At 43.2% G+C, this 25,680-nt stretch overlaps 1 protein-coding gene across 3 annotated transcripts in view; it reads left to right on the top strand.

The window, feature by feature from the left end:
• The window catches only part of LOC110490742 (metabotropic glutamate receptor 8), a 319,290-nt gene that overhangs the window by 289,264 nt on the left and 4,346 nt on the right, over positions 1 to 25,680 (top strand). For all 3 annotated transcript variants that reach the window (XM_036944571.1, XM_036944570.1, XM_036944572.1), the window contains one exon: positions 1,161 to 2,096. In XM_036944571.1, the coding sequence (XP_036800466.1) occupies positions 1,161 to 2,096 (936 nt within the window). The remainder of the gene's footprint in view (positions 1 to 1,160; positions 2,097 to 25,680) is intronic.

The raw sequence follows: 25,680 nt of genomic DNA on the forward strand, positions 1-25,680 counted from the left end.
CTTACCTGCACGTATCATTCACAACGGTATAAGCGGATCAGTTCGGACTGTAGAAGCTAAATTGGCTGGACTCGGAGACTGCAGAATTGGCTGGGAGGAAAATGGAAGTTAGGCTCAAATGCTGAACATTGTCTATTGAACTTCTCTTTTCTTCCAGGGCTAAATTTCTCTTGTGAGTTCACTTTGTTCTTCGATCTATTTACCTTGGCTGGACTGGGAGGCAGCAACAGACTACTATTCTCTCTCGGCAGGCTGCTGAGAACTAGAGCCAGAATATCCCCATTCCATAAACATTTTGTTTCACCTTAACAGTGTTTTCAATTCAAGGTATCCAAAGAATTGAAGAAGGATTCACCGAAGTGCCGGAAGTTACTTTCTTCTGGTGGTTAAATCTCTTCCCTTAGGATCAGTTGTGCCATTGGACATGCTTTTCCTTCATGACATGCTCAAAATGCTTTATGGGATAACTTTAATGAGACCTAAAGTATTGTTTCATCAGGTAACAATGATCAATTATACCCCAGAGAGTTCACGGGCCGGCTTAATGTGTTAATGTGTTGAGCGTTCATAATGCAAGCATGGCCGAATATTACTTTACCACAAAAGAACAGGAAGACATAATAGCACTAAAGGGAAATAAAACACAAATCTAAAACAACAGGTTTCCTCTGCTCTCAGCAGAATCCGCAGCCAGCCAGTTTCCTCTAGTTCTGCTGGATCAGTGCTTTGTGTGCCTGTTCAGAGATAGAGAGAGGAGCTCCGTTCCCATCACCCTGGGCTGTGTTATAAACAGTTTATTAATACACACAAACTGCATCAGACTGATGCAGATGGCCAATTTGTGCCAGCTCTGATTAAACCAGTTTAATTTCTTCGAGATTTATGCCTAGCAGGCAGCACAAGGGAAATGATAAGAAGTTCTTCTTTGGCTAATTACTTTGTGAGTTGCCCTTTGGGAAATGTTTATGCAGGTACAAACAGTTTAACAACAGTAGGCTTTGAAGAAAGCTGTTACACAGTCAGAACTATTCCAGTCAGAACGTTCGTTAGCCAGAAACAGTCTAGAATCACAACCCTTCTAGAACCAAAACCATAATTGAGTCCCAACCTATCTGTCCTCTGATTGGTCTCTCCTCTCTCCTGTGACCTTATGACCCCAGGTAGAGGCCATGCAGTGGCGGGCAGGCGACCCGTCCCTCCCGGCGTCTGTGTGCAGCGTGCCCTGCCGGATGGGTGAAAGGAAGAAGATTGTGAAGGGTGTGCCGTGCTGCTGGCACTGCGAGCGCTGCGAGGGCTATCACTTCCAGGCCAGCGAGTTCAGCTGTGAACTCTGTCCCTACGAACAGCGTCCTGACGCCAACCGAACGGGCTGCCAGAACATCCCCATCATCAAGCTGGAGTGGCACTCGCCCTGGGCCGTCATTCCCGTCTTTATCTCAATGCTAGGCATCATCGCCACCACCTTCGTTATTGTGACCTTCGTCCGCTACAACGAAACGCCCATCGTCAGGGCTTCCGGCCGTGAGATGAGCTACGTGCTGTTGACGGGCATTTTCCTGTGTTATGCAATCACCTTCCTGATGATCGCCGCGCCTGACGTGGTCGTGTGTTCCTTCAGGAGGATCTTTCTGGGTCTGGGGATGTGCTTCAGCTACGCGGCCCTCCTCACCAAGACCAACCGCATCCACCGCATCTTCGAGCAGGGGAAGAAGTCGGTCAGCGCCCCCCGGTTCATCTCCCCGGCCTCCCAGCTGGTCATCACCTTCTCCCTGATCTCAGTGCAGCTCCTGGGGGTGTTTGTATGGTTTGCCGTGGACCCGCCACACACCTTCGTGGACTACGGCGAGCAGCGGACCCAGGACCCGGCGGCGGCTCGCGGCGTGCTGAAGTGTGACATCTCCGACCTGTCCCTGATCTGCTCCTTGGGCTACTCCATCCTACTGATGGTCACATGCACTGTTTACGCCATCAAGACCAGGGGAGTGCCGGAGACCTTCAACGAGGCCAAGCCAATTGGATTTACCATGTACACTACCTGCATAATCTGGCTGGCGTTTATCCCCATCTTCTTCGGGACGGCACAGTCGGCGGAGAGGGTGAGTTGAACAGCTTTTATAACACAGAAACACGCAAAAAAGTGGAGCCTGTGTGTTTCTAATGAATGGATGATTTTGGATGAATGGTCTCTTTCCCATCAGTCAGCTAGGGATTCAGAATGGAGCTGTCGTAATAGCTTAAGTCTAAAGCCCTCACCTTCCCATGTGAATAAGACTGGATTTTCTATCTGAGGGACTAGAGCCAAGTCTTTGCCAGCTTTAATAAGAGGATCATATACAGGGTGTACTCCCTCTCTCTCTCTGGATCACTCTTTGTGTCAGTGTGGGTGTGTCAGGCCTGAACTTCAGAACATATTGCCTTACCTCTTGCCTCGGCTCTAGGCGGTAGATCGGCAAGGTATACACAGCCGAGCAGGGCTCTGGGAAGCTTGAGAAAACAAAAGGTAGTCCCTCTGCATAACCTCTGACCTGCTGTGTGCTGGAGGTCAGGTTTGAGCTAGCTGCACTTGGAGAATGGCACTTCCAGGTCATTTGAAAAGGTTTTCTGCACAGTGGAATTTCAGTGAATGTTCCACTGCTGTTTGGCAGATGGTACATTTCAAATGCAACACCTCCACAATCTTAGAGACCGAGGGAACATAGCTGGGACACTTTACAACAACAAATACCCACAGGAGAGGAAAAGAGAGGGAGAGGAGAAGAAGGTCCTCATTAAAGCTCATCACCGAGTCACACCATCACCCATTTACTTGACTCTGTTGCCATGCGGCTGACACACACTTGTACGATGCCCCAATTAGCCTATAAACAATTGTTGTGTCGAGGTAAGCGTTCAGCTCCACAATGACTCTAGTTGGCAAACTATGTTTGCACTGATGTTACTGGTAAAAACACACACAGCCAGCACGAACATCAACAAGCATTCTCAGTAATAGTGTTACTGGTAAAAACACACACAGCCAGCACAAACATCAACAAGCATTCTCAGTAATTGTGTTACTGGTAAAAACACACACAGCCAGCACGAACATTAACAAGCATTCTTAGTAACAGTTCCAGAAACATTTTACTTGCTATGATGGTGATATGTTATTTATCTACCTTAGTTGAATGCACTGACTGTAAATAGTAAGTCACACGGGATAAGAGTGTCTGCGAAATTACCAAATGTAAATGTGAAAATGAACGTATGAATTGCAAAGCACACTGTGTATTAATTATTGGCTTTATTTTGGGGTGGAGCTCATTAGCATAATACTCAGCATGCTTTGTTCATTTTTAGATTACTTTTATATTTAGTTAATTTAGCAGATGCTCTTATCCCACCATAGTGCCATCAGACTTCTGATAACAATGCAAGGTGAAAGGGGGCCATAAAATGTCGAACAGCTATATATATTTAAAAAATTTGAATAGAAAAGTATTTTGAAAATACAAATTACAGCCCCGGAAGGTATCGTGTTACAAAATACATTGGGAGTGTAGTTCAGCCCAGTGTAACACAAAATTACTGAATAGTTAGAAGTAGTCAAATCCATATTTCAAATACATGTAACAGAAATACTGTCCATCTCTGCGCACACACACACACACACACACACGCACGCTGCATAAGTGAATTGGTGTGTGAATGTGTGGATGCACTGGAAAGAATAAGAGCTAAACAGTGCTGTGAATCTGATCATCACTTCCATGTCACTGTGGGGTGTGATGACAGCGGAAGGCTGGTCAACATTTGAATCAAATGAGGGAACTGATTTGTGGGTTTTGACACGTGGAAATGTTGGGAAATATAGGAGAGCATGAGAACAAATTGGGTTTTGATTTTGCAAGGAGTGAACATGTAGATGCTGCTTGTCAAAATGAGGAGACTGATTCAGTTGGTGATAATCGAAGTCTGTCGTTTTGATACAGGCTGAGCGAAATGAACATATACACACACACACACACACACACAAACATGCACCCAGGCCAGACTCGGATCACTATGTCCTCAGGGGTATTTCTATTCTGATGCTTAGATTGACCGTATTGATGTTCTCCAAACACAACCTCTTTTCTCAGTAATCATTGCCTGATCCAATATTCTTCATGCGTGTGTGTGTGTGTGCGTGTGTGTGTGTGTGTGTGTGTGTGTGTGTGTGTGTGTGTGTGCATGCGTGTGTGTGTGTGCATGCGTGTACTGCATCTGCGCGTGTGCACCCGTGTGCGTGTGTGTTTGTGTGTGTTTAGCGCCCATGTTATATGCACTTTACACTCATTGGGATTCAAAGAGGACTTACAGTATTGATTGTAAATGTCAAACTGCTTTATTGTCGTGGCTGGGGAGGTCTAGGATGCTTCCCAAATGGCACCCTATTCCCTATATACAGCACTATAAAGGCCTGGTCAAAGGTAGTGCACTTTATAGAGAAAAGGCTGCCATTTGCGAAAGGTCCGAAGACGGCTGTATGTATCAGGGGCCAGAATTAATGAAGGCAGAAGGTGGTCTCTTTATATAATGACTCTGTATGTACAGTATCTATGACCAGATCAAAGGAGCTGCCTACCAACCACACACATAACATCAACATCCTGGTTGTGTCCCGGCACCGTGTTCCCTATCTAGTGTACTACTTTTGATCAGGGCCCATAGTAGTGCGCTATGAAGGGAAATGGTGACATTTGGGACTCAACCCCTTCCTGTCAGTGGATTGGCTGGAATTGAAATCAACATTTTTGACAGGTAATCACTTGAATATCATAAATATGTACATAAACAGTAGGCCTACGGTGCACGCTGATTGAATTCAGCCTGTTTCCCTACAACATAGACACTTGTGTAGCATAGGATTTGAACTTAATTAGATGTTGAGGCTACAGCACTTAGACTAAATTGAATCAACCTTAAATCTTCAGTGTTCACCTTCTAGGTGTACCCGTGGGGATGTTGGAGTGTAATGCAGTTGATGTTTTGTAACAGCAACACTACATAACTCTACATAATTGTAAATGATAGTTCTTTGAACGCAGCTCACATGAAGCTCACTGCATGGTGCCTGAGGCGGAGAGGGGAAAGTGGCGGATGGAGGTAAAGCTTTGTCAGTAATGATGTAGTACCATTGGGATAGAGAGGGAATAGGAAGAGAGGGTGGGGAGAGAGAGAGAGGCTTTAGTCAGGGTCAGACACAGATCGAAGGCAAGAGAGGAGGATATTCTAACACAACGTCTCTTGATGCCCTTCCCCGACCAGGCTCTAATAGCCCCAGTGAGACAAGGCTAGCCCCAGCAGAAACCCCCTCAGGACGTTATTATCGGTGGCTCTGCGTGAGTACGGAGGCTGGTGGCCGTTACTCATCGTCCAGCCGAAGGATTTAACGGGCAGGGCCCGCGTAGACACAGTGGCGCGCCCAGGTCATTACCACGTTGGGTATGCAAACATTAAACTGGCCTAATCTGCTTGGACCAATGGACTCTGTACCACACGCCACTGAGGTGACTCCACAGGGTAGGGAGTAGAGATGGAGGAAGGCACAGAGAGGGAAAGAGCAGAGTAGAGGAAAGGAAAGGAGGGAAGGAGAAAAAAACAGAGTGAGAGTGAGTAGTGAAAGAAGCTCTGAATCAGAGCTAGAGATAATTCAGAGATGGATGAAGGGAGGGAAGGAGAAAGGGAAGGAGGGGAGATAGTCATTCTATCCCTCATTCTCCCTCTATCTCAGAGAGCGGTGAGAGAACAGGGACTCAGGAAGGGAGGAAAGGCTAATCCTTCAGAGGAGGAGTGGTAGAGATAAAGAGCAGAGTGATTCAGAGAGAGAGAGAGAGAGAGAGAGAGAGAGAGAGAGAGAGAGAGACTGTGTGAGTGTAATATTTACTGTTCACTTTTTCTTTTTATTTCACTTTTGTGACTTGCTTTGGCAATGTAAACATGTATTTCCCATGCCAATAAAGCCCCTTGAATTGAATTCAGAGAGATGGAGAGAGAGTGACAGAGAAAGAGAGAGAAGAGAGAGAGAAAGAGAGAGAGAGAGAGGAGCCTGAGAGAGAGAGAGAGACTGAGCACCCCAATCCACAAAAGTGGAGACAAATTTGACCCCAATAACTGCCGTGGGATATGCGTCAACAGCAACCTTGGGAAAATCCTCTGCATTATCATTAACAGCAGACTCTTAACATTTCCTCAGTTAAAACAATGTACTGAGCTAATGTCAAATTGGCTTTTTACCAAATAACCGTACGACAGACCACGTATTCACCCTGCACACCCTAATTGACAAACAAACCCAAACAAATTCAAAGTCTTCGCATGCTTTGTTGATTTCAAAAAAGCTTTCGACTCAATTTGGCATGAGGGTCTGCTATACAAATTGATGGAAAGTGGTGTTGAGGGAAAACATACAACATTATAAAATCCATGTACACAAACAGTTAAAATTGGCAAAGACACACACATTTCTTTCCACAGGGCCATGGGGTCAGACAGGGATGCAGCTTAAGCCCCACCCTCTTTAACATATATCAACGAAATGGCTAAGGTACTAGAACAGTCTGCAGCACCCGGCCTCACCCTACTAGAAGTTGAAATCTACTGTTTGCTGATGATATGGTGCTTCTGTCCCCAACCAAGGATGGCCTACAGCAGCACCTAGATCTTCTGCACAGATTCTGCCAGACCTGGGCCCTGACAGTAAATCTCAGTAAGACCAAAATAATGATGTTCCAAAAAAGATCCAATTGCCAGGACCACAAATACAAATTCCATCTAGACACCGTTGCCCTAGATCACACAAAACACTATACATACCTCAGCCTAAACATCAGTGCCACAGGTAACTTCCACAAAGCTGTGAACGAAGGGCCTTCTATACCATCAAAAGGAACATAAAATTCGACATACCAATTAGGATCTGGATAAAATACTTGAATCAGTTATAGAACCCATTGCCCTTTATGGTTGTGAGGTCTGGGGTCCGCTCACCAACCAAGAATTCACAAAATAGGACAAACACCAAATTGAGACTCTGCATGCACAATTCTGCAAAAATATCCTAGTACTGGACTAGTAACCGGAAGGTTGTGAGTTCAAACCCCCGAGCTGACGAGGTACAAATCTGTCGTTCTGCCCCTGAACAGGCAGTTAACCCACTGTTCCCAGGCCGTCATTGAAAATAAGAATTTGTTCTTAACTGACTTGCCTGGTTAAATAAAGGTAAAATAAAAAAAAAAAAATCCTCTGTGTACAACATAAAACAAATGCCAAATAATGCATGCAGAGTAAAATTAGGCCGATACCCACTAATTATCAGTCCAGAAAAGAGACGTTAAATTCTACAACCACCTAAACCTTCCATGACAAAGCCATCACCTACAGAGAGATGAACCTGGAGAAGAGTCCCCTAAGCAAGCTGGTTCTGGGGCTCTGTTCACAAACACAAACAGACCCCACAGAGCCCCAGGACAGCAACACAATTAGACCGAACCAAATCATGAGAAAACATAGAGATTATTACTTGACACATTGGATAGAATTAACAAAAAAACTGAGCAAACTAGAATGCTATTTTGCCCTTAACAGAGAGTACACAGCGACTGACCAGCATTTCGAAATTCTCTGTATTGTTTGATCACATGTACGGAAACACATTGAAAAAAGCGCCATTCATTTTCCAAACGGAATATATTGTGCACTGTAATTGAACAATCCTGATGGGATTTGGAACATTCTTGGCAAACTTCAGTAGAAGAAGACGGTGTCAGATCCCACCATCGAACACAGAGATGCAGCAGACTACACCATACCTGATAACTGTGACTGACCCAAATTTAAGGAAAGCTGTGACTATGTACAGACTCTGTGAGCATAGCCTTGCTATTGAGACAGGCTCCCGTTGGCAGACTTGGCTCTCAAGAGAAGACAGGCTGTGTGCACACTGCCCACAAAATAAGGTGGAAACTGAGCTGCACTCCCTAACCTCCTGTGAAATGTATGACCATATTAGAGACACATATTTCCCTCAGATTACACAGATACAATTTACAAACCCAATTTAATCATCTCCAATATCTATTGGGTGAAATACCACAGTGTGCATCACAGCAGCAAACACACCATTTTAAATACATCCCATATTTATGTTTTTTATTTTCCCTTTTGTACTTTAACTATTTGTACATAATTTGACACTTGTAATGAGAGAGAGCGCGAGAGAGAGAGAGCGAGAGAGAGAGAGAGACTAAAGTATCTAGCAAATGGCACGGTCAGGAGCATCAGGAGCTGTAGTTTAGGCCCAGTGCTCTATGGAGATTTCACAGAAAGCTTAGCAGGGGTTAGGTCAGAACTGGAATGGTTCAGCTAACATCACAACTCTGTTGTTGGGTTACTCTAGTTGTAATGTATATTGCACTATTGTAGTTAAGGTATCCATCCAGACACAACCAAGCATGCACAAACACACACTGGGCTTGGCCATATCGGCCTAGTTTTGTTTGACGTAGATATCATGATGTCATCAAACAGCATTTCGAAAATCCCTGTATTGTTTGGTCACATGTACAGAAACACATTGAAAAAAAGCGCCATTCATTTTCCAAACGGAATATTTTGTGCACTGTAGTTGAACAATCCTGATGGGATTTGGAACAGTCTTGGCAAACTTCAGTAGAAGGAGACGGTGTCAGATCCCACCATCAAACACAGAGATGCAGCAGACTCCACCATGGGAGACCCTCCCCCCCCCCCACACACACACACACCCTCGGAAAAAGAAAAACGTACAAACGCATAAACGACACGCATTCGTCTTGGGAGAACGAAACCCCAACTCTTTTAAAGCAGCGCCGGGGAGCACTCATTTTACATTGCCTTCACTGAACGACTATGACAACAGACAAAAATAAACATCAAAATGTGAACCTTTCCCGAATGTTCCCCTAGAACGGTTGTTATTGTTCTTCTCACTCACTCTGCAGACAAGACATATTGGAAATGTCAAGCGCATTACAGAGGCTGTCTGCATGACTGGGACGTTTCAGAGGGATAATTCGGGGAAATTACAGAAGGAGTCAAGTCAGTCTGTGTGTGTGTGTGTGTGTGTGTGTGTGTGTGTGTCAAATCATAGGACATGGCAGATCAGTAACAACACAGTACAGCACGCTGCCTGCTGGCTCCTCATACCTGTAAGATACTGTACTGTGCGGGAGGATTTAGTGACCTAGCACTTATCGGACTCGCCTGCCTTAGTTTTAGGGCTCTGGGGAGGTCTGAGAGAGTGTTTGGAAGGTGTATGGTGATGTGTGAGGTGATCGGGTGAGTATGTGAGAGTATGGGGATTTCATGGGGATAGTGTGAGTGAGTTTTTGCCCTACCTGCCTTTGTTGGCGGCAGGCCCCTTGCGTGTGTATGCGTGTGTGTGTGAGTGCATGTCTGGTGGAAGTGCCAGACCCATCAGCCTGCCTCATGGCTGGGGGACTACGTTTGTGTGTGTGTGTGTGTGTGTGTGTGTGTGTGTGTGTGTGTGTGTGTGTGTGTGTGTGTGTGTGTGTGTGTGTGTGTGTGTGTTTGTACTGAGTCGTGTGATTCACAGAAACAGATGTGTGCCATCCTCACTTCTATCACACTGATCATGTGGTGATACACCTATGACAGCAGCAGAGAGACAATGCTGCTACACTATCCAGCTGTGACCAGACCAGATCCGAACCGTGCGAAGACGGCAGAACTGAACCTGCACATCATCACGGTCAGACCTGCGATAGTAATGGACGGGGAGTCACTGTAACGGACATGGGCCCAGACTTGTTGTGCTGTTGTGTCCCTCTGTCTCACACAGAGTCCTCTGGGGACATGTGTCCACAGCCTGTGGTAGAGACAGTCAACTGAGCAAAATATCGCCGCTCATAATTAGATCATGTCGATTTAGAAGGCTAGTATGAAACGATGGTGAATTGGAGATGCTGCTAAGCGGATTTGAGAGAAACTCTTAGCTTGTTTACCGTGACTTGTTGTTGTGTGAGTTTTAATTTGGGGATTGGACTTGTTTTCACCCTGTACTGAATGTTGATGGCTTTCCTTGCATATTTTCTTCTAAGGAGTGAGAGCAGACCCAGTGAGTCCATTAGACAAAGATCAATCAGAGGAATAACATTCGCTGTAACGGCAGGAAATACCGTTGGATTGAAGATACTGGGCTGATGTTGATTGTGTTGATTACTATAATTAAAGGACAATTGATTCTGTTACTATTAATGTTATTATAGGGATGATTATTGTCGGTTCGCCAGTAAGCTGTGTTCTTGTTAACCGTCGGGAAGTAACCCGGATCCTCATAATGATTCTCATTATGATCCTCATTATGATCCTCATTATGATCCTCATTATGATCCTCATTATGATTCTCATTATGACGATGTGTAATGTTGCCTTTGACTCCACGGTGGCATCATATGTATTCAACAGTTTTGGAGCAAAGGTGTCATACAGGAGTAGTCCAATTGGAATTGTCACGTGGACTAGAGGTCGACCGACTATGATTTTTCAACGGCGATACCGATACCGATTATTGGAGGACAAAAAAAGACAAAAAGTATACACATTTTTGTAATAATGACAATTGCACCAATACTGAATGACCAATGAACACTTTTATTTTAACTTAATATAATACAAATGGGCTTTTGGATGGGTGTTCTTAAGGTGATTCCACAGGTTGGTGGTATTTTTTGATTTAGCCGTTGCTGACCCCATGCTTACATCTTTATCACAAATAAGACACCTTGCTTTCCCTGGTGCCAATTCCATGTAATAGTCCCACACAGGTGCTCTGCTTTTCTCTGCCATCTGTAAAACACACACACAGCTCTGAAGTGACAATGACACTGAAGAGTCTGCTTAGGAGACAAATACTCTCAACTGTTTGAATAAAAATAGAGTTTACGTTGCCTGTGACGAATGTTGAAAACAAAAACTGTCCTTTCTATATGCAGGAAATACTATTTTAATAATGGACATGGTAAAAATTGACTACCAAAGTGCGAGTCATAATTCCCAGGACACCTTCTAGCAAAATCTGAAAAGCGGTTCCTTCATTCGTTTATTCCATAGGATATTTTTAGATGAACTTAAAATAAGGTCTGTGTTTCGTGTAGGTTTACACCACCTTGCCAATTTTATAACTGTGTAGATATCCATAGGACAAGGTAACTCTGATCAATATTGGCTAAATATAAGCGAAGATCTTTTTTTTTGTAGAGTGGATTTCTGAAAATATTTTGACAACCGTTACCTTATCCTAGTGAGATTTACATGGGCATCAAAACGCCGAGGCGGTTTAAGCCTGCACGAAACACAGACCTGATTTGAAGTAGATCAAGACATTCTCTATGGAAGACATGAACGGTAAAATAACGAAGGAACCCCTTTCAAGTTCAGCCGCAAGTTATTACAGGAATTATAACGCGTCGACTATTTCTCTCTAAACCATATACCTTTGACTATTAGGAGCCTGCTGCTGCCTACCACCCCTCAGTCAGACTGCTCTATCAAATATCAGATCATAGACTTAACTATAATAAACACACAGAAATACGAGCCTTAGGTCAAATCTGGAAACGATCATCTCGAAAACAAAACGTTTATTCCGTTCCGTATTTTATCTAACGGGTGGCATCCCTAAGTCTAAATATTCCTGTTACATTGCACAACCTTCAATGTTATGTCATAATTACGTAAAATTCTGGCAAATTAGTTTGCAAAGAGCCAGGCGGCCCAAACTGTTAACTTGACTCTTGACACAATTTCACCTGGTTAATATTGCCTGCTAACCTGGATTTATTCTAGCTAAATATGCAGGTTTAAAAATATATACTTGTGTATTGATTTTAAGAAAGGTATTGATGTTTATGGTTAAGTACACATTGGAGCAACGACAGTCTCGTTCCTAGGCCGTCATTGAAAATAAGAATGTGTTCTTAACTGACTTGCCTAGTTAAATAAAGATAAAATAACTACCTGCTGTGACCCATCCACTGTCCTTGTCCCTCCCACATCTTGTAATTAGACTTTAAGACTGACAGGAGAGATGATATGTCCCCTGGTGGGTGGGTGGGTGGGAGAGAGAGAGAGAGAGAGAGAGAGAGAGAGAGAGAGAGAGAGAGAGAGAGAGAGAGACTGAATAAGTTTAGGATCCTCCAGCGCTCACTACAGCCAGCTTACTCATAAAAGCCCTTTTAGGACAGGCCATCCCAAGGACACCTAAACTCATTACTGGAAGCATTCGCATGTGCGCAGGGGGTGTAAGTGAGAGAGAGTCGCAGAGAGAAAGAGAGAGGTGGGCGGTGGGAGAGCACAGCACGTGTCATCTGGTTGGTCGCTTGTCACAGCTAAGTGTATGAGTCAAGGATGAGTTTTGTAATTGGAGTGCATTCGGTGGAATGCTTAGTTCCGGCAACGACCCACGCTTTAGTGCGCCTGTCTTCCCTGATATTCCTCGCTTTAAACCCAAACCTGCAGTGCCTGAACTGTGATGTAGTAATGCAGTATTGAGCATTAGAGATGTTTTTTCTTAAAGCCCGTCACATGCTGGGAGTGGTGAGACTGGACAGGCACTCTCTCTCAGGTTAATATTTAAGGTGCGTGTTCGGCCTCCAAGAGAGCTAAAGCATAAACATAAATGCAGACACACACACACACACACACACACACACACACACACACACACACACACACACACACATTTGGTATGGGCCCTCAGATCTTCAAAAGGATACAGCTGCACCATTGAGAGCATCTTGACTGGCTGCTTCACCGCTTGGTATGGCATCTGCTTGACATGCGACCGTAAGGCGCTACAGGGGGTAATGTGTCCGGCCCAATACATCACTGGGGCCAAGCTTCCTGCCATCCAGGATCTCTATACCAGGCGGTGTCAGAGGAAGGCCCTAGAATTTGTCAAAGACTCCAGGCATCCAAGTCATAAACTGTTCTCTCTGCTTCTCTGTTCACTCTGCCAGAGAGTGAATTCTGGGTCGAAACTCAGTGGACTCTATCCACATTCACCACATACTATACTGACATTACAACGCACACACACACACAGACACACACACACAGAAACACTTTCACACTCTTCACATACGCTGCTGCTACTCTGTTTATTATCTAAAGTATCCTGATTGTCTAGTCACCTTTACTCCTACCTACATGTGCATATTAGTTCAATTACCTCAACTACCTCGTACCCTTGCACATTGACTGGGAGCCGGTACTCCTTGTATATTGTCTTGTTATTACCTCGTACCCTTGCACATTGACTGGGAGCCGGTACTCCTTGTATATAGTCTTGTTGTTACCTCGTACCCTTGCACATTGACTCAGAGCCGGTACTCCTTGTATATAGTCTTGTTGTTACCTCGTACCCTTGCACATTGACTCGGAGCCGGTACTCCTTGTATATAGTCTTGTTATTACCTCGTACCCTTGCACATTGACTCGGAGCCTGCACTCTTTGTATACAGTCTTGTTGTTACCTCATACCCTTGCACATTGACTCAGAGCCTGTACTTCTTGTATATAGTCTTGTTGTTACCTCGTACCCTTGCACATTGACTCAGAGCCGGTACTCCTTGTATATAGTCTTGTTGTTACCTCGTACCCTTGCACATTGACTCTGAGCCGGTACTCCTTGTATATAGTCTTGTTGTTACCTCGTACCCTTGCACATTGACTCAGAGCCGGTACACCTTGTATATAGTCTTGTTATTACCTCGTACCCTTGCACATTGACTCTGAACCGGTACTCCTTGTATATAGTATTGTTGTTACCTCGTACCCTTGCACATTGACTCGGAGCCTGTACTCTTTGTATATAGTCTTGTTGTTACCTCGTACCCTTGCACATTGACTCTGAGCCGGTACTCCTTGTATATAGTCTTGTTGTTACCTCGTGCCCTTGCACATTGACTCGGAGCCGGTACTCCTTGTATATAGTCTTGTTGTTACCTCGTGCCCTTGCACATTGACTCGGAGCCGGTACTCCTTGTATATAGTCTTGTTGTTACCTCGTGCCCTTGCACATTGACTCGGAGCCTGTACTCCTTGTATATAGTCTTGTTGTTACCTCGTACCCTTGCACATTGACTCGGAGCCGGTACTCCTTGTATATAGTCTTGTTGTTACCTCGTACCCTTGCACATTGACTCGGAGCCGGTACTCCTTGTATATAGTCTTGTTATTACCTCGTACCCTTGCACATTGACTCAGAGCCTGTACTCCTTGTATATAGTCTTGTTGTTACCTCGTACCCTTGCACATTGACTCGGAGCCGGTACTCCTTGTTTATAGTCTTGTTGTTACCTCGTACCCTTGCACATTGACTCAGAGCCGGTACTCCTTGTATATAGTCTTGTTGTTACCTCGTACCCTTGCACATTGACTCGGAGCCGGTACTCCTTGTATATAGTCTTGTTGTTACCTCGTACCCTTGCACATTGACTCGGAGCCGGTACTCCTTGTATATAGTCTTGTTGTTACCTCGTACCCTTGCACATTGACTCGGAACCGGTACTCCTTGTATATAGTCTTGTTGTTACATCGTACCCTTGCACATTGACTCTGAGCTGGTACTCCTTGTATATAGCCCTGTTATTGTTATTTGTTTTATTACTATTTATTTTTTGTCATCTTTTTTATCTCTGCATTGTTGAGAAAGGGCTCGTAAGTTAGCATTTCATGGTCTACAGATGTTGTAGCCGGCACAATGTGACAAATAAAATTAGATTTGATTGATTTGACATACCTCTCTCTCTCTCTCTCTCTGCCCCACTCTCTCTCTCTCTCTCTCTCTCTGCCCCACTCTCTCGCTCTCTCTCTCTCTCTAACACTTCATCATACCAACCACACAGCGCTGTGGGGTCAGAGCGGACGTATGTTGTACTTACAGTGCCTTGCGAAAGTAATCGGCCCCCTTGAACTTTGCGACCTTTTGCCACATTTCAGGCTTCAAACATAAAGATATAAAACTGTATTTTTTTGTGAAGAATCAACAACAAGTGGGACACAATCATGAAGTGGAACGACATTTATTGGATATTTCAAACTTTTTGAACAAATCAAAAACTGAAAAATTGGGCGTGCAAAATTATTCAGCCCCCTTAAGTTAATACTTTGTAGCGCCACCTTTTGCTGCGATTACAGCTGTAAGTCGCTTGGGGTATGTCTCTATCAGTTTTGCACATCGAGAGACTGAATTTTTTTCCCATTCCTCCTTGCAAAACAGCTCGAGCTCAGTGAGGTTGGATGGAGAGCATTTGTGAACAGCAGTTTTCAGTTCTTTCCACAGATTCTCGATTGGATTCAGGTCTGGACTTTGACTTGGCCATTCTAACACCTGGATATGTTTATTTTTGAACCATTCCATTGTAGATTTTGCTTTATGTTTTGGATCATTGATCATCATCAAGACAAATCTCCGTCCCAGTCTCAGGTCTTTTGCAGACTCCATCAGGTTTTCTTCCAGAATGGTCCTGTATTTGGCTCCATCCATCTTCCCATCAATTTTAACCATCTTCCCTGTCCCTGCTGAAGAAAAGCAGGCCCAAACCATGATGCTGCCACCACCATGTTTGACAGTGGGGATGGTGTGTTCAGGGTGATGAGCTGTGTTGCTTTTACGCCAAACATAACGTTTTGCATTGTTGCCAAAAAGTTCAATTTTGGTTTCATCTGACCAGAGCACCTTCTTCCACATGTTTGGTGTGTCTCCCAGGTGGCTTGTGGCAAACTTTAAACGACACTTTTTATGGACATCTTTAAGAAATGGCTTTCTTCTTGCCACTCTTCCATAAAGGCCAGATTTGTGCAATATATGACTGATTGTTGTCCTATGGACAGAGTCTCCCACCTCAGCTGTAGATCTCTGCAGTTCATACAGAGTGATCATGGGCCTCTTGGCTGCATCTCTGATCAGTCTTCTCCTTGTATGAGCTGAAAGTTTAGAGGGACGGCCAGGTCTTGGTAGATTTGCAGTGGTCTGATACTCCTTCCATTTCAATATTATCGCTTGCACAGTGCTCCTTGGGATGTTTAAAGCTTGGGAAATCTTTTTGTATCCAAATCCGGCTTTAAACTTCTTCACAACAGTATCTCGAACCTGCCTGGTGTGTTCCTTGTTCTTCATGATGCTCTCTGCGCTTTTAACGGACCTCTGAGACTATCACAGTGCAGGTGCATTTATACGGAGACTTGACTACACACAGGTGGATTGTATTTATCATCATTAGTCATTTAGGTCAACATTGGATCATTCAGAGATCCTCACTGAACTTCTGGAGAGAGTTTGCTGCACTGAAAGTAAAGGGGCTGAATAATTTTGCACGCCCAATTTTTCAGTTTTTGATTTGTTAAAGAAGTTTGATACAGTTTTATATCTTTATGTTTGAAGCCTGAAATGTGGCAAAAGGTCGCAAAGTTCAAGGGGGCCGAATACTTTCGCAAGGCACTGTAGTTCAGTCAAGGAGCAAATACATTTAATTGATGTAACATCTCCTCTTTCTCTGTGCTTTGAGTTTGTTGTAGCCAACTACAGCCGTCCACGTTGGTAAATCTATGGTCTGGAGCGTTTACATTTCTTGACTCCCTCCATTGCTTTGGTCATGATGAGTACACGTGAGAGTGTACATCATGTACCGTAGTAGTACATGTGACAGCTTCCGTACCTTATGTAGTAGTACACGTGACAGCTTACGTACAGTGGCAAGAAAAAGTATGTGAACCCTTTGGAAATACCTGGATTTCTGCATAAATTGGTCAACAAATTAGATCTGATCTTCATCTAAGTCACAACAATAGACAAACATAGTGTGCTTAAACTAATAACACACAAATTATTGCATTTTTCTTGTCTTTATTGAATACATTATTTAAACATTCACAGTGCAGATTGGAAAAAGTATGTGAACCCCTAGGCTAATGACTTCTCCAAAACTTAATTGGAGTCAGCAGTCAGCTAACCTGGAGTCCAATCAATGAGACGAGATTGGAGATGTTGGTTAGAGCTGCCTTGCCCCATAAAAAACACTCACAAAATTTGACTTCGCTATTCACAAAAGCATTGCCTAATGTGAACCACGCCTCGAACAAAAGAGGTCTCAGAAGACCTACGATTAAGAATTGTTGACTTGCGTCAAGCTGGAAAGGGTTACAAAAGTATATCTAAAAGCCTTGATATTCATCAGTCCACGGTAAGACAAATTGTCTATAAATTGAGAAAATTCAGCACTGTTCCTACTCTCCCTAGGAGTGGTCATCCTGCAAAGATGACTGCAAGAGCACAATGCAGAATGCTCAATGAGGTTAAGAAGGATCTTAGAGTGTTAGCCAAAGACCTACAGAAATCTCTGGAACATGCTAGCATCTCTGTTGACGAGTCTACAATACGTAAAACACTAAACAAGAATGGTGTTCATGGGAGCAATTGTCTTCTTTTTTTATTGACGGATACCCGAACACTCAGACATCATTTTAGAAACTAATGTGTGTTTAGTGAATCCGCCAGATCAGAGGCAGTAGGGTTGACCAGGGATGTTCTCTTGATGTTTGAATTGGACCGTTTCCCTGTCAAAATGTAACGAGTACTTTTGGGTGTCAGGGAAAATGTATGAAAGTAAAAAGTACATACTTTTCTTTAGGAATGTAGTGAAGTAAAAGTGAAAGATGGCAAAAATATAAATAGTGAAGTGAAGTACAGATACCCCAAAAAACAACTTAAGTAGTACTTTAAAGTATGTTTACTTAGGTACTTTACACCACCGCTGCAAAGTAATCTGTTGTTCAATAGCTAACTGAGTGCTTGAAATGCAGTCCCTTTCTCCTACTCCCCTTGTGGTAATGGCCATGTGATGGAGAAGCTTAACACTGTATCCAAGGGTGCACACTATAGACAAGTGTAACAAGTGAAGAGTTTCAATGACATCACACACTGAAAAACTCTCAATAGTAGTTGCACAGAATATTGGCCAGTGTTACCTAGGGTTGGTTTTTCAGTGCAACATTTGTAGTCTCGAAGTGTTAAATTAACACTTATTGGTGTAAAAGAACACCAGTGTTGGTGTTAATAACTGCTGTTAAACCGAAGCCACACCTATTATTATCATATTTCCCCAGCATGCTTGATTGCAGATTGAGTTTTAGAATTGTTTGTTTCAATATCTTTTTGCAAGTACAGTACCAGTCAAAAGTTTGGACACACCTACTCATTCAAGAGTTTTTCTACATTGTAGAATAACAGTGAAGACATCAAAACTTTGAAATGGCACACATGGAATCATGTAGTAAGCAAAAAAGTGAGAGAGAGAGAATTAGAGGGAGCATACTTAAATTCGCACAGGACACCAGATAAGACAGGAGAATTACACCAGATATAACAGACTGACCCTAGCCCCCCGGCACATACGCTATTGCAGCATAGATACTGAAAACTGAGACGGCTAATGGTGGGAGGCTTTGGCGGCTCAGACCCCGTGACAGGTGGAGGAGACACCTGAGAAGATTTGGCCTCTGACCGACTCGTTGCTTAATGGAGAGAACCGGTTGAACATTTCTGTCGGCTGAATGAGCGACGCCAGTTGAGTATGCCGACAGTATTTCTTTCCAGAAGCCTTGAGAAATTGTCTGTCTGTGGGGACTGTGCGGGGGGGGGGGGGGGGGGGGGTTATACTACTATCTGTACTTACTGGTGGCACAGACGCCGTTTCATCCTTTCCTACACTTAAATTGCCTAACGATTGCATCTGAAGCTGTACTTGCAACACTGTTATCCTCACCATAAGGCTTAGTTAGTTTAGTTCTCCTGTATTATGAGTACAGCAACTGCAATTAGACGGCATGATGTTAATGTTACTATTTAGCTTTGGCTGGTGGAGGTCCTGTAGAACCATTTCCAGATAAAGTGTCCTGGGTGAAAAAGTTGAATGAAAAAAGTTGAGTGAGGAAAAAACGAAGACGTTGGTAAATGTATTAAAAGTAAAAACTGGAATTTTTACTAGAATTAATGTGTACTTTGGTCAGATGGGACTAATATTGAGCTTTTTGGCCATTAAGGAATGCGCTATGTCTGGCGCAAACCCAACACCTCTCATCACCCCGAGAACATCATCTGCACAGTGAAGCATGGTGGTGGCAACATCATGCTGTGGGGATGTTTTCATCGGGCAGGGACTGGGAAACTGGTCAGAATGGAAGGAATGATTGATGGCGCTAAATACAGGGAAATTCTTGAGGGGAACCTGTTTCAGTCTTGGATGTTCATTATTTGACTAAGCTACCTGTATTTGACATTGTGTTGTTGTTATTTCGCTGAACACTAGATGGTTTAATTGTATTTTTGGCAGTGAAACGAGTCTACTCAGTAAAGAATGTATTATTTTTATTTGGCGTACCCCCGACGGCATTCCGCGTACCCCTGGGGTACCCCAGTTTGGGAATACCTGCATTAGTTACTAATTACCTGTCCAAAATTGTAATCAGTAATGTAACTTTTGGATTACCCAAACTCGGTAACATAATCTGATTACATTCTGTTACTTTTAGATTACTTTCTCCTTAAGAGGCATTAGAAGATGACAAAAATGTATGTTTCTAATTGAACGACATCTATTGCAGTATAAATCAATGTTAAAGTTTACATAGCTGGCCATATGTGGATGTTAATTTTTACTTTATGGGTTGGTTACATAGGCTTCTTTTCACCCATCGCTTTCTACTACACATAATAATACTATTAAATTATATCTTTACATTAAATACCAAAGTCTATCAGTATTCCAGTCAGGGTAGCCTAGTGGTTAGAGCATTGGACTTGTAACCGAAAGGTTGCAAGTTCAAATCCCCGAGCTGACAAGGTACAAAATCTGTCGTTCTGCCCCTGAACAGGCAGTTAGCCCACTGTTCCTAGGCCGTCATTGAAAATAAGAATTTGTTCTTAACTGACTTGTATAGTAAAATTTTAAAAAATCCAATAAATGGTATACCCCCTGATCTTCAAGAATAGGACATGGAAATATGGAAGTATAGATTAGCCTAATTGTTTTACCTGAGCATAACCCCATAACTAAGGACTTATTAGCCAGCCCTACGCTGTTGTTTATGATTTTGTTGTCATGGAGGACTGATTGGGCTCGCATGCTTTGAGCACTACTGAAAAGTGCTATTTACATGTGATAAATTAATGCCATATTTATAGTACTATTGTTTACCTCTTTGTTGGTGACACTTTATCTTGAAAATATGCAGCTGTTTAAAGGGCAAATCCACAGATGAAACAATAACAAAATGCTTGCCCCGCCTCTGTTTTGGATAAAAAGCTGAGGGATGGGCCTGGAGAAATGTAACCACTCTCAGATTAATAGACAGAGCTATGGATGCAAGGACTGACAATCCATGTTAGAAAAAATATAGTTTTAGCCATGTTATGAGGTTATACAGGGTTTGTTAATGTTTACAATGCGTACAAACATTGGAGTAAAACAAGCTTATATTTTGGGTTCTCATGGAGTGTGACAGTTGAACTAAGCTCAAGAGGCAATATAATATAATATATAATATATAATATAATAATATAATATAATATAACAAGTTATATTCTTCAAGGATCAATGGATATATATGAGAGCAAATCAAATGTATTTATATAGACCTTCGTACATCAGCTGATATCTCAAAGTGCTGTACTGAAACCCAGCCTAAAACCCCAAACAGAAAGCAATGCAGGTGTAGAAGCACGGTGGCTAGGAAAAACTCCCTAAAAAGGCCAAAACCTAGGAAGAAACCTAGAGAGGAACCAGGCTATGTGGGGTGGCCAGTCCTCTTCTGGCTGTGCCGGGTGGAGATTATAACAGAACATGGCCAAGATGTTCAAATGTTCATAAATGGCCAGCATGGTCCAATAATAATAAGGCAGAAGAGTTGAAACTGGAGCAGCAGCACGGCCAGGTGGACTGGGGACAGCAAGGAGTCATCATGTCAGGTAGTCCTGAGGCATGGTCCTAGTGCTCAGGTCCTCCGAGAGAGAGAAAGAAAGAGAGAAAGAGAGAATTAGAGAGAGAGCACACTGCGCCAACCGAGAGCAGAAGTGTGATTCACATCAATGAGCTATGTAGATATCAGTAATCAGTGATATCCGTATCGCCGTAGACCACACCACTGCTGTCATTACCTCCAAGCCTTTATTCAAGTTGGATCATCTGGGATGCCGACAGCAGCAATCTTGGACTGTAGCCTTCAAAAGCCTATTCCTGCTCTTTTCCCACGATCCGTCAAACACATTTGGTGTGTCATCGTAGTGGTCTCTGACTTGTGTTTAGACTCACTCAGGTGGAACAAATTTAAACTTGTGCCTTTTTTCAATGCTGGTTTGAATGTCATTGAGAAAACAGAGAAGTGTTTTACGATTGTTTTCCACAAACATCCTTTTTGAATTTAAAAGTAATCCTCGAAGTCAAACCTCTAGTTTTTTAAAAAGTATCTGTAATCTGATGACAATATTTTTGCTCGTAACGTAACGGATTACAGTAAAAAAAAAAAAAAGAGAAAGTAATCTATTACATGTAATGGATTACATGTAATCCGTTACTCCCCAAACCTGTGGTTTAAGTGATGGAGGTAATGACACAAAGCCTAGAGTATTGATTTCTCTAAAGACAGCTTTATACCATAGGAAGGAGAGCAGTGGTGGCTAGCAGAGTGGAGCTAATTGCCCTATTCACAGCGGGTCAGCCCCACTAAAGCACATATTTAACTTTTCCACCTATCATACCTGCCCAGCGAGGGAGAGATGGAGAGATGGAGGAGTGATCAAGAGGAGAGAAAGAGAGAGAGGGAGGGAGAGAGACCAAGAAAGAGGGAGAGAGAGAGCGAGAGTGTGTGTGTGTGTGTGTGTTTGTGTTTGTGTATGTGTGGCTGTACAACAAACATCTGCTGGCTCCCGAGTAGTGCAGCGCTCTAAAGCAATGCATTTCAGTGCTAGAGGCGTCACTACAGACCCTGGTTCGATTCTAGGCTGTATCACAACTGCCCATAGGGCAGCGCCGAATTGGCTTAGGGTTTGGACGGTGTAGGCAGCCATTGTAGATAGGAATTTGTTCTTAACTGACTTGCCCAGTTAAATAAAGGTTAAATACGTCTGCTGGGTGGATCCTCCTGCTCTCAGCAGAGTGTAATGGATAGTGCTATCTCCAGACGTCTGCTATCTCCAGACGTCTGCTATCTCCAGACGTGCTGCTTTTATAAGGGAGGGCTTAGTGCTCTGAGGACTGCCTCTCTCTATTGCTCTCTTTTTCCTTTCTCACTCACTGTTTTTTTCTCTTTTTCTCCCTCTTTGACTGTCATTCGATCTCTCGTCTTTTTCATTCTCCCCGTCTCTCCCCTATTCCCTTCTCTCTTTCTCTCTCTTTCTCCTCTCTCCCTCCTCCCCTCTCTTTCTCTCCTCCGTTTCCCTTCTCTCTTTCTCTCATCGGAGATCACTCTCTGTATGTACACACCGTCCTGTCAGTGCTCTGCTCTCTCTGCCCACGTTCACCCGGGGCTCCTTCTGCTGTAATCTACAGCTTAATCTACAGCTTAAGCTGCTCTATATCCTATTAAAGTAGATAACACAGACCGTTGTGAAGATAAACTCAGATCAGATATTAGGAGTTGAGTGTCCATGTCGTTGAATGAGCATTTGATGAGTCACTGAAGAGGGAATTGGGGCCAGTCCCATATTGGGGCCAGTCCCATGGCACTCTATTCTTCACATATAGGGCACCAAAAGTATTGCTCCAAAATGGAGTGAATCCTAACTTCCACTTAAATCAACATTTCCTTTAGTCATGCATCAATGTCAGTGGAAGACAGTGACATTTTGAATTAAATTGTCGTTTTTTTTGGTAGGATTCTTCCCTACCTTAGTCTGGCTGTATGAGTAGTACCTACTGCATAAATGCCCTATAATGCGTTCTCTAGCCTATTCTCCCTCCAGGCAGCTGTTGTTGTGTTGGTACGATATGTTCTCTCCAGAGCTGATGTGAGAGGAAAGGGATGTCACAGGGACAGAGAGCTTAGCTAACAGGGTGACCTGCTATATGAGTCACACCTGGCTGGCATTGAAGAGCTGCTCACACATAGATTCTACACTCACACCATTCTTCCATTGGAAATTCCATCATTTGGTGTTTTGTTGATGGTGGTAGAAAACGCTGTCTCAGGCGCCGCTTCAAGTTTCCCCATAAGTGTTTAACTGGGTTGAGATCTGGTGACTGAGATGGCCATGGATATAGGATATGGTTTACATGGTTTTCATGCTCATCAAACTGTTTTGGATGGGGGAATTGTCATCCTATGGGGGGGGCATGGCCATCATAGCCAAAATAATGGCCTGCCAAGCATTTTTTTAACACACATTTTTTGACACCCTAATGACGGCACGTTAATTGCTTAATTAACTTGCCTGTGTGGAAGCACCTGCTTTGCACCTGCTTTCAATAAACTTTGTTACCCTCATTTATTCAAGTGTTTCCTTTTATTTTGGCAGTTACCTGTAGCTAGCAGATCGAAACAGGCTAATGTGATGCTCCATTAGACGTGACAGGAGGGGTACTGTTATGCGTAGCATAGAGCATTTTCGACCTACCTTAACTTGGTGACACCATATTCGTTCTCGATTCGGCTAAACATGTGTCTTTTGAAATAGAGAAGATGTCGGCGTACACGTTGTTGGATTACTTCGCGGAGCAAAACATGTATTTATTTTTAATAAAACAGCCTTTTCTCAAGTTCAAGATACATGTTTGGCCGAACGAAGATAAGGTTGGTTGAAAAATCTCTGTGCGACGCCAAGCAGTAGCGATCCTGTAACGGCTAACGGTGCATTACATTAGCCCTCTAGCTAACTGACACCTATAACGCTGACGCTAGTTGACACCCACTGACACACAGATAACACTGCTGCCATGCCGAAGTCGTGGCATGCAGGCCTCGAGGCCTGCCTAGAGATGTGTACCAGTCCACACCGTTAGTACATTGTCAGAGCACATTGTGCACACGCATGCATTATGTACCCATACACACACACACGAGTAGTGGAACATAGAGAGTGAACAAATGTGAACGATGAGGAAGGCCAGTGATGAAGATGCCTCTAGCAACTTGCTGGCCCAGCGTGATGACTCAACCACGATTTATGGCATTGTTTGAAAGACATCTGAGGGCTATCATAGGGGTCAAACACACCGTGTCTGTGACAATTTCGATGAAGAGACATTCTCACAGAAGTCCTAGGGTCATTGAAGCCAGGAGAGGTGAAGACTGATGAAACTTGAATCGACTAAATGAATGTTACTGTGTGAATTAAATTGCCATGTTCGGATTGTTTCAAGAGTTCATAAAGAGCTATGTTTCATTATACTGTAAGTGCTATGGATTTATTGTCACAAAGAAACTGTGTTACTCGGTACGCTTGACGGCGGATAGTTCAGAGGAGCGACACAGGAGCGACACAGTGTTGAGGTGTGGTGATTAGATTAGAGAATGCCTGGAATGTTTTGGGCCGTGCAAAGGGATGTTAATTAGACGATAGGCGATACAGGTAGTTGGCACTCTTGGAATACTACAAGATGGGTTTAAACTTAGATCATGTTATTGGTTAACCGATCTCCTGATGTACGTATGTATGTCATAGCGGTGCATTTTCTATGCTGTTAAGACTCATAATTTTTTGGTTTTATTTTTTCATGAGAAGGTTTCTGGTGTCCATCATTTGTTTATTGTATTCTTATTGTGTAACTGTAATAATTATGGCTACTTTTAAATGGATACGAACCGTAGTTCTCAAATTTCCGATTAATATTACTTATTATTATTTGGTGAAATGTCTAATGGTAAATGTTATTCACAAAATACATAGCATACAGTGCCTTGCAAAAGTATTCATCCCCTTGGCATTTTTCCTATTTTGTTGCATTTCAACCTGTAATTTAAATGTATTTATTTTTTTATTTCATGTAAAGGACATACACAAAATAGTCCAAATTGGTGAAGTGAAATGATAAAAACAACATTTTTTTTATTTTTTAAAGAAAATTCAAAATCGAAAAGTGGTGTGTGCGTATGTATTCACCCCATTTGCTATGAAGCCCCTAAATAAGATTTGGTGCAACCAATTATCTTCAGAAGTCACATAATTAGTTAAATAAAGTCCACCTGTTTGCAATCTAAGTGTCACATGATCTGTCACATGATCTCAGTATATAAACACCTGTTCTGAAAGGCCCCAGAGTCTGAAACATCACTAAGCAAGCAGCATCACCAAGCAAGCAGCACCATGAAGACCAAGGAGCTCTCCAAACTGGTCAGGGATAAAGTTGTGGAGAAGTACAGATCAGGGCTAGGTTATAAAAAAAAATATTCTGAATCTTTGAACATCCCACGGAGCACCATTTTTAAATCCATTATTAAAAAATGGAAAGGATATGGCACCACAACAAACCTGCCAAGAGAGGGCCACCCACCAAAACTCACGGACCAGGCAAGGAGGGCATTAATCAGAGAGGCAACAAAGAGACCAAAGATAACCCTGAAGGAGCTGCAAAGCTCCTTCAAAGAGTATCTGTCCATAGGACC

The sequence above is a fragment of the Oncorhynchus mykiss genome, chromosome 15, assembly GCF_013265735.2.
Source record: "Oncorhynchus mykiss isolate Arlee chromosome 15, USDA_OmykA_1.1, whole genome shotgun sequence".
Classification (NCBI taxonomy): Eukaryota; Metazoa; Chordata; class Actinopteri; order Salmoniformes; family Salmonidae; genus Oncorhynchus; species Oncorhynchus mykiss.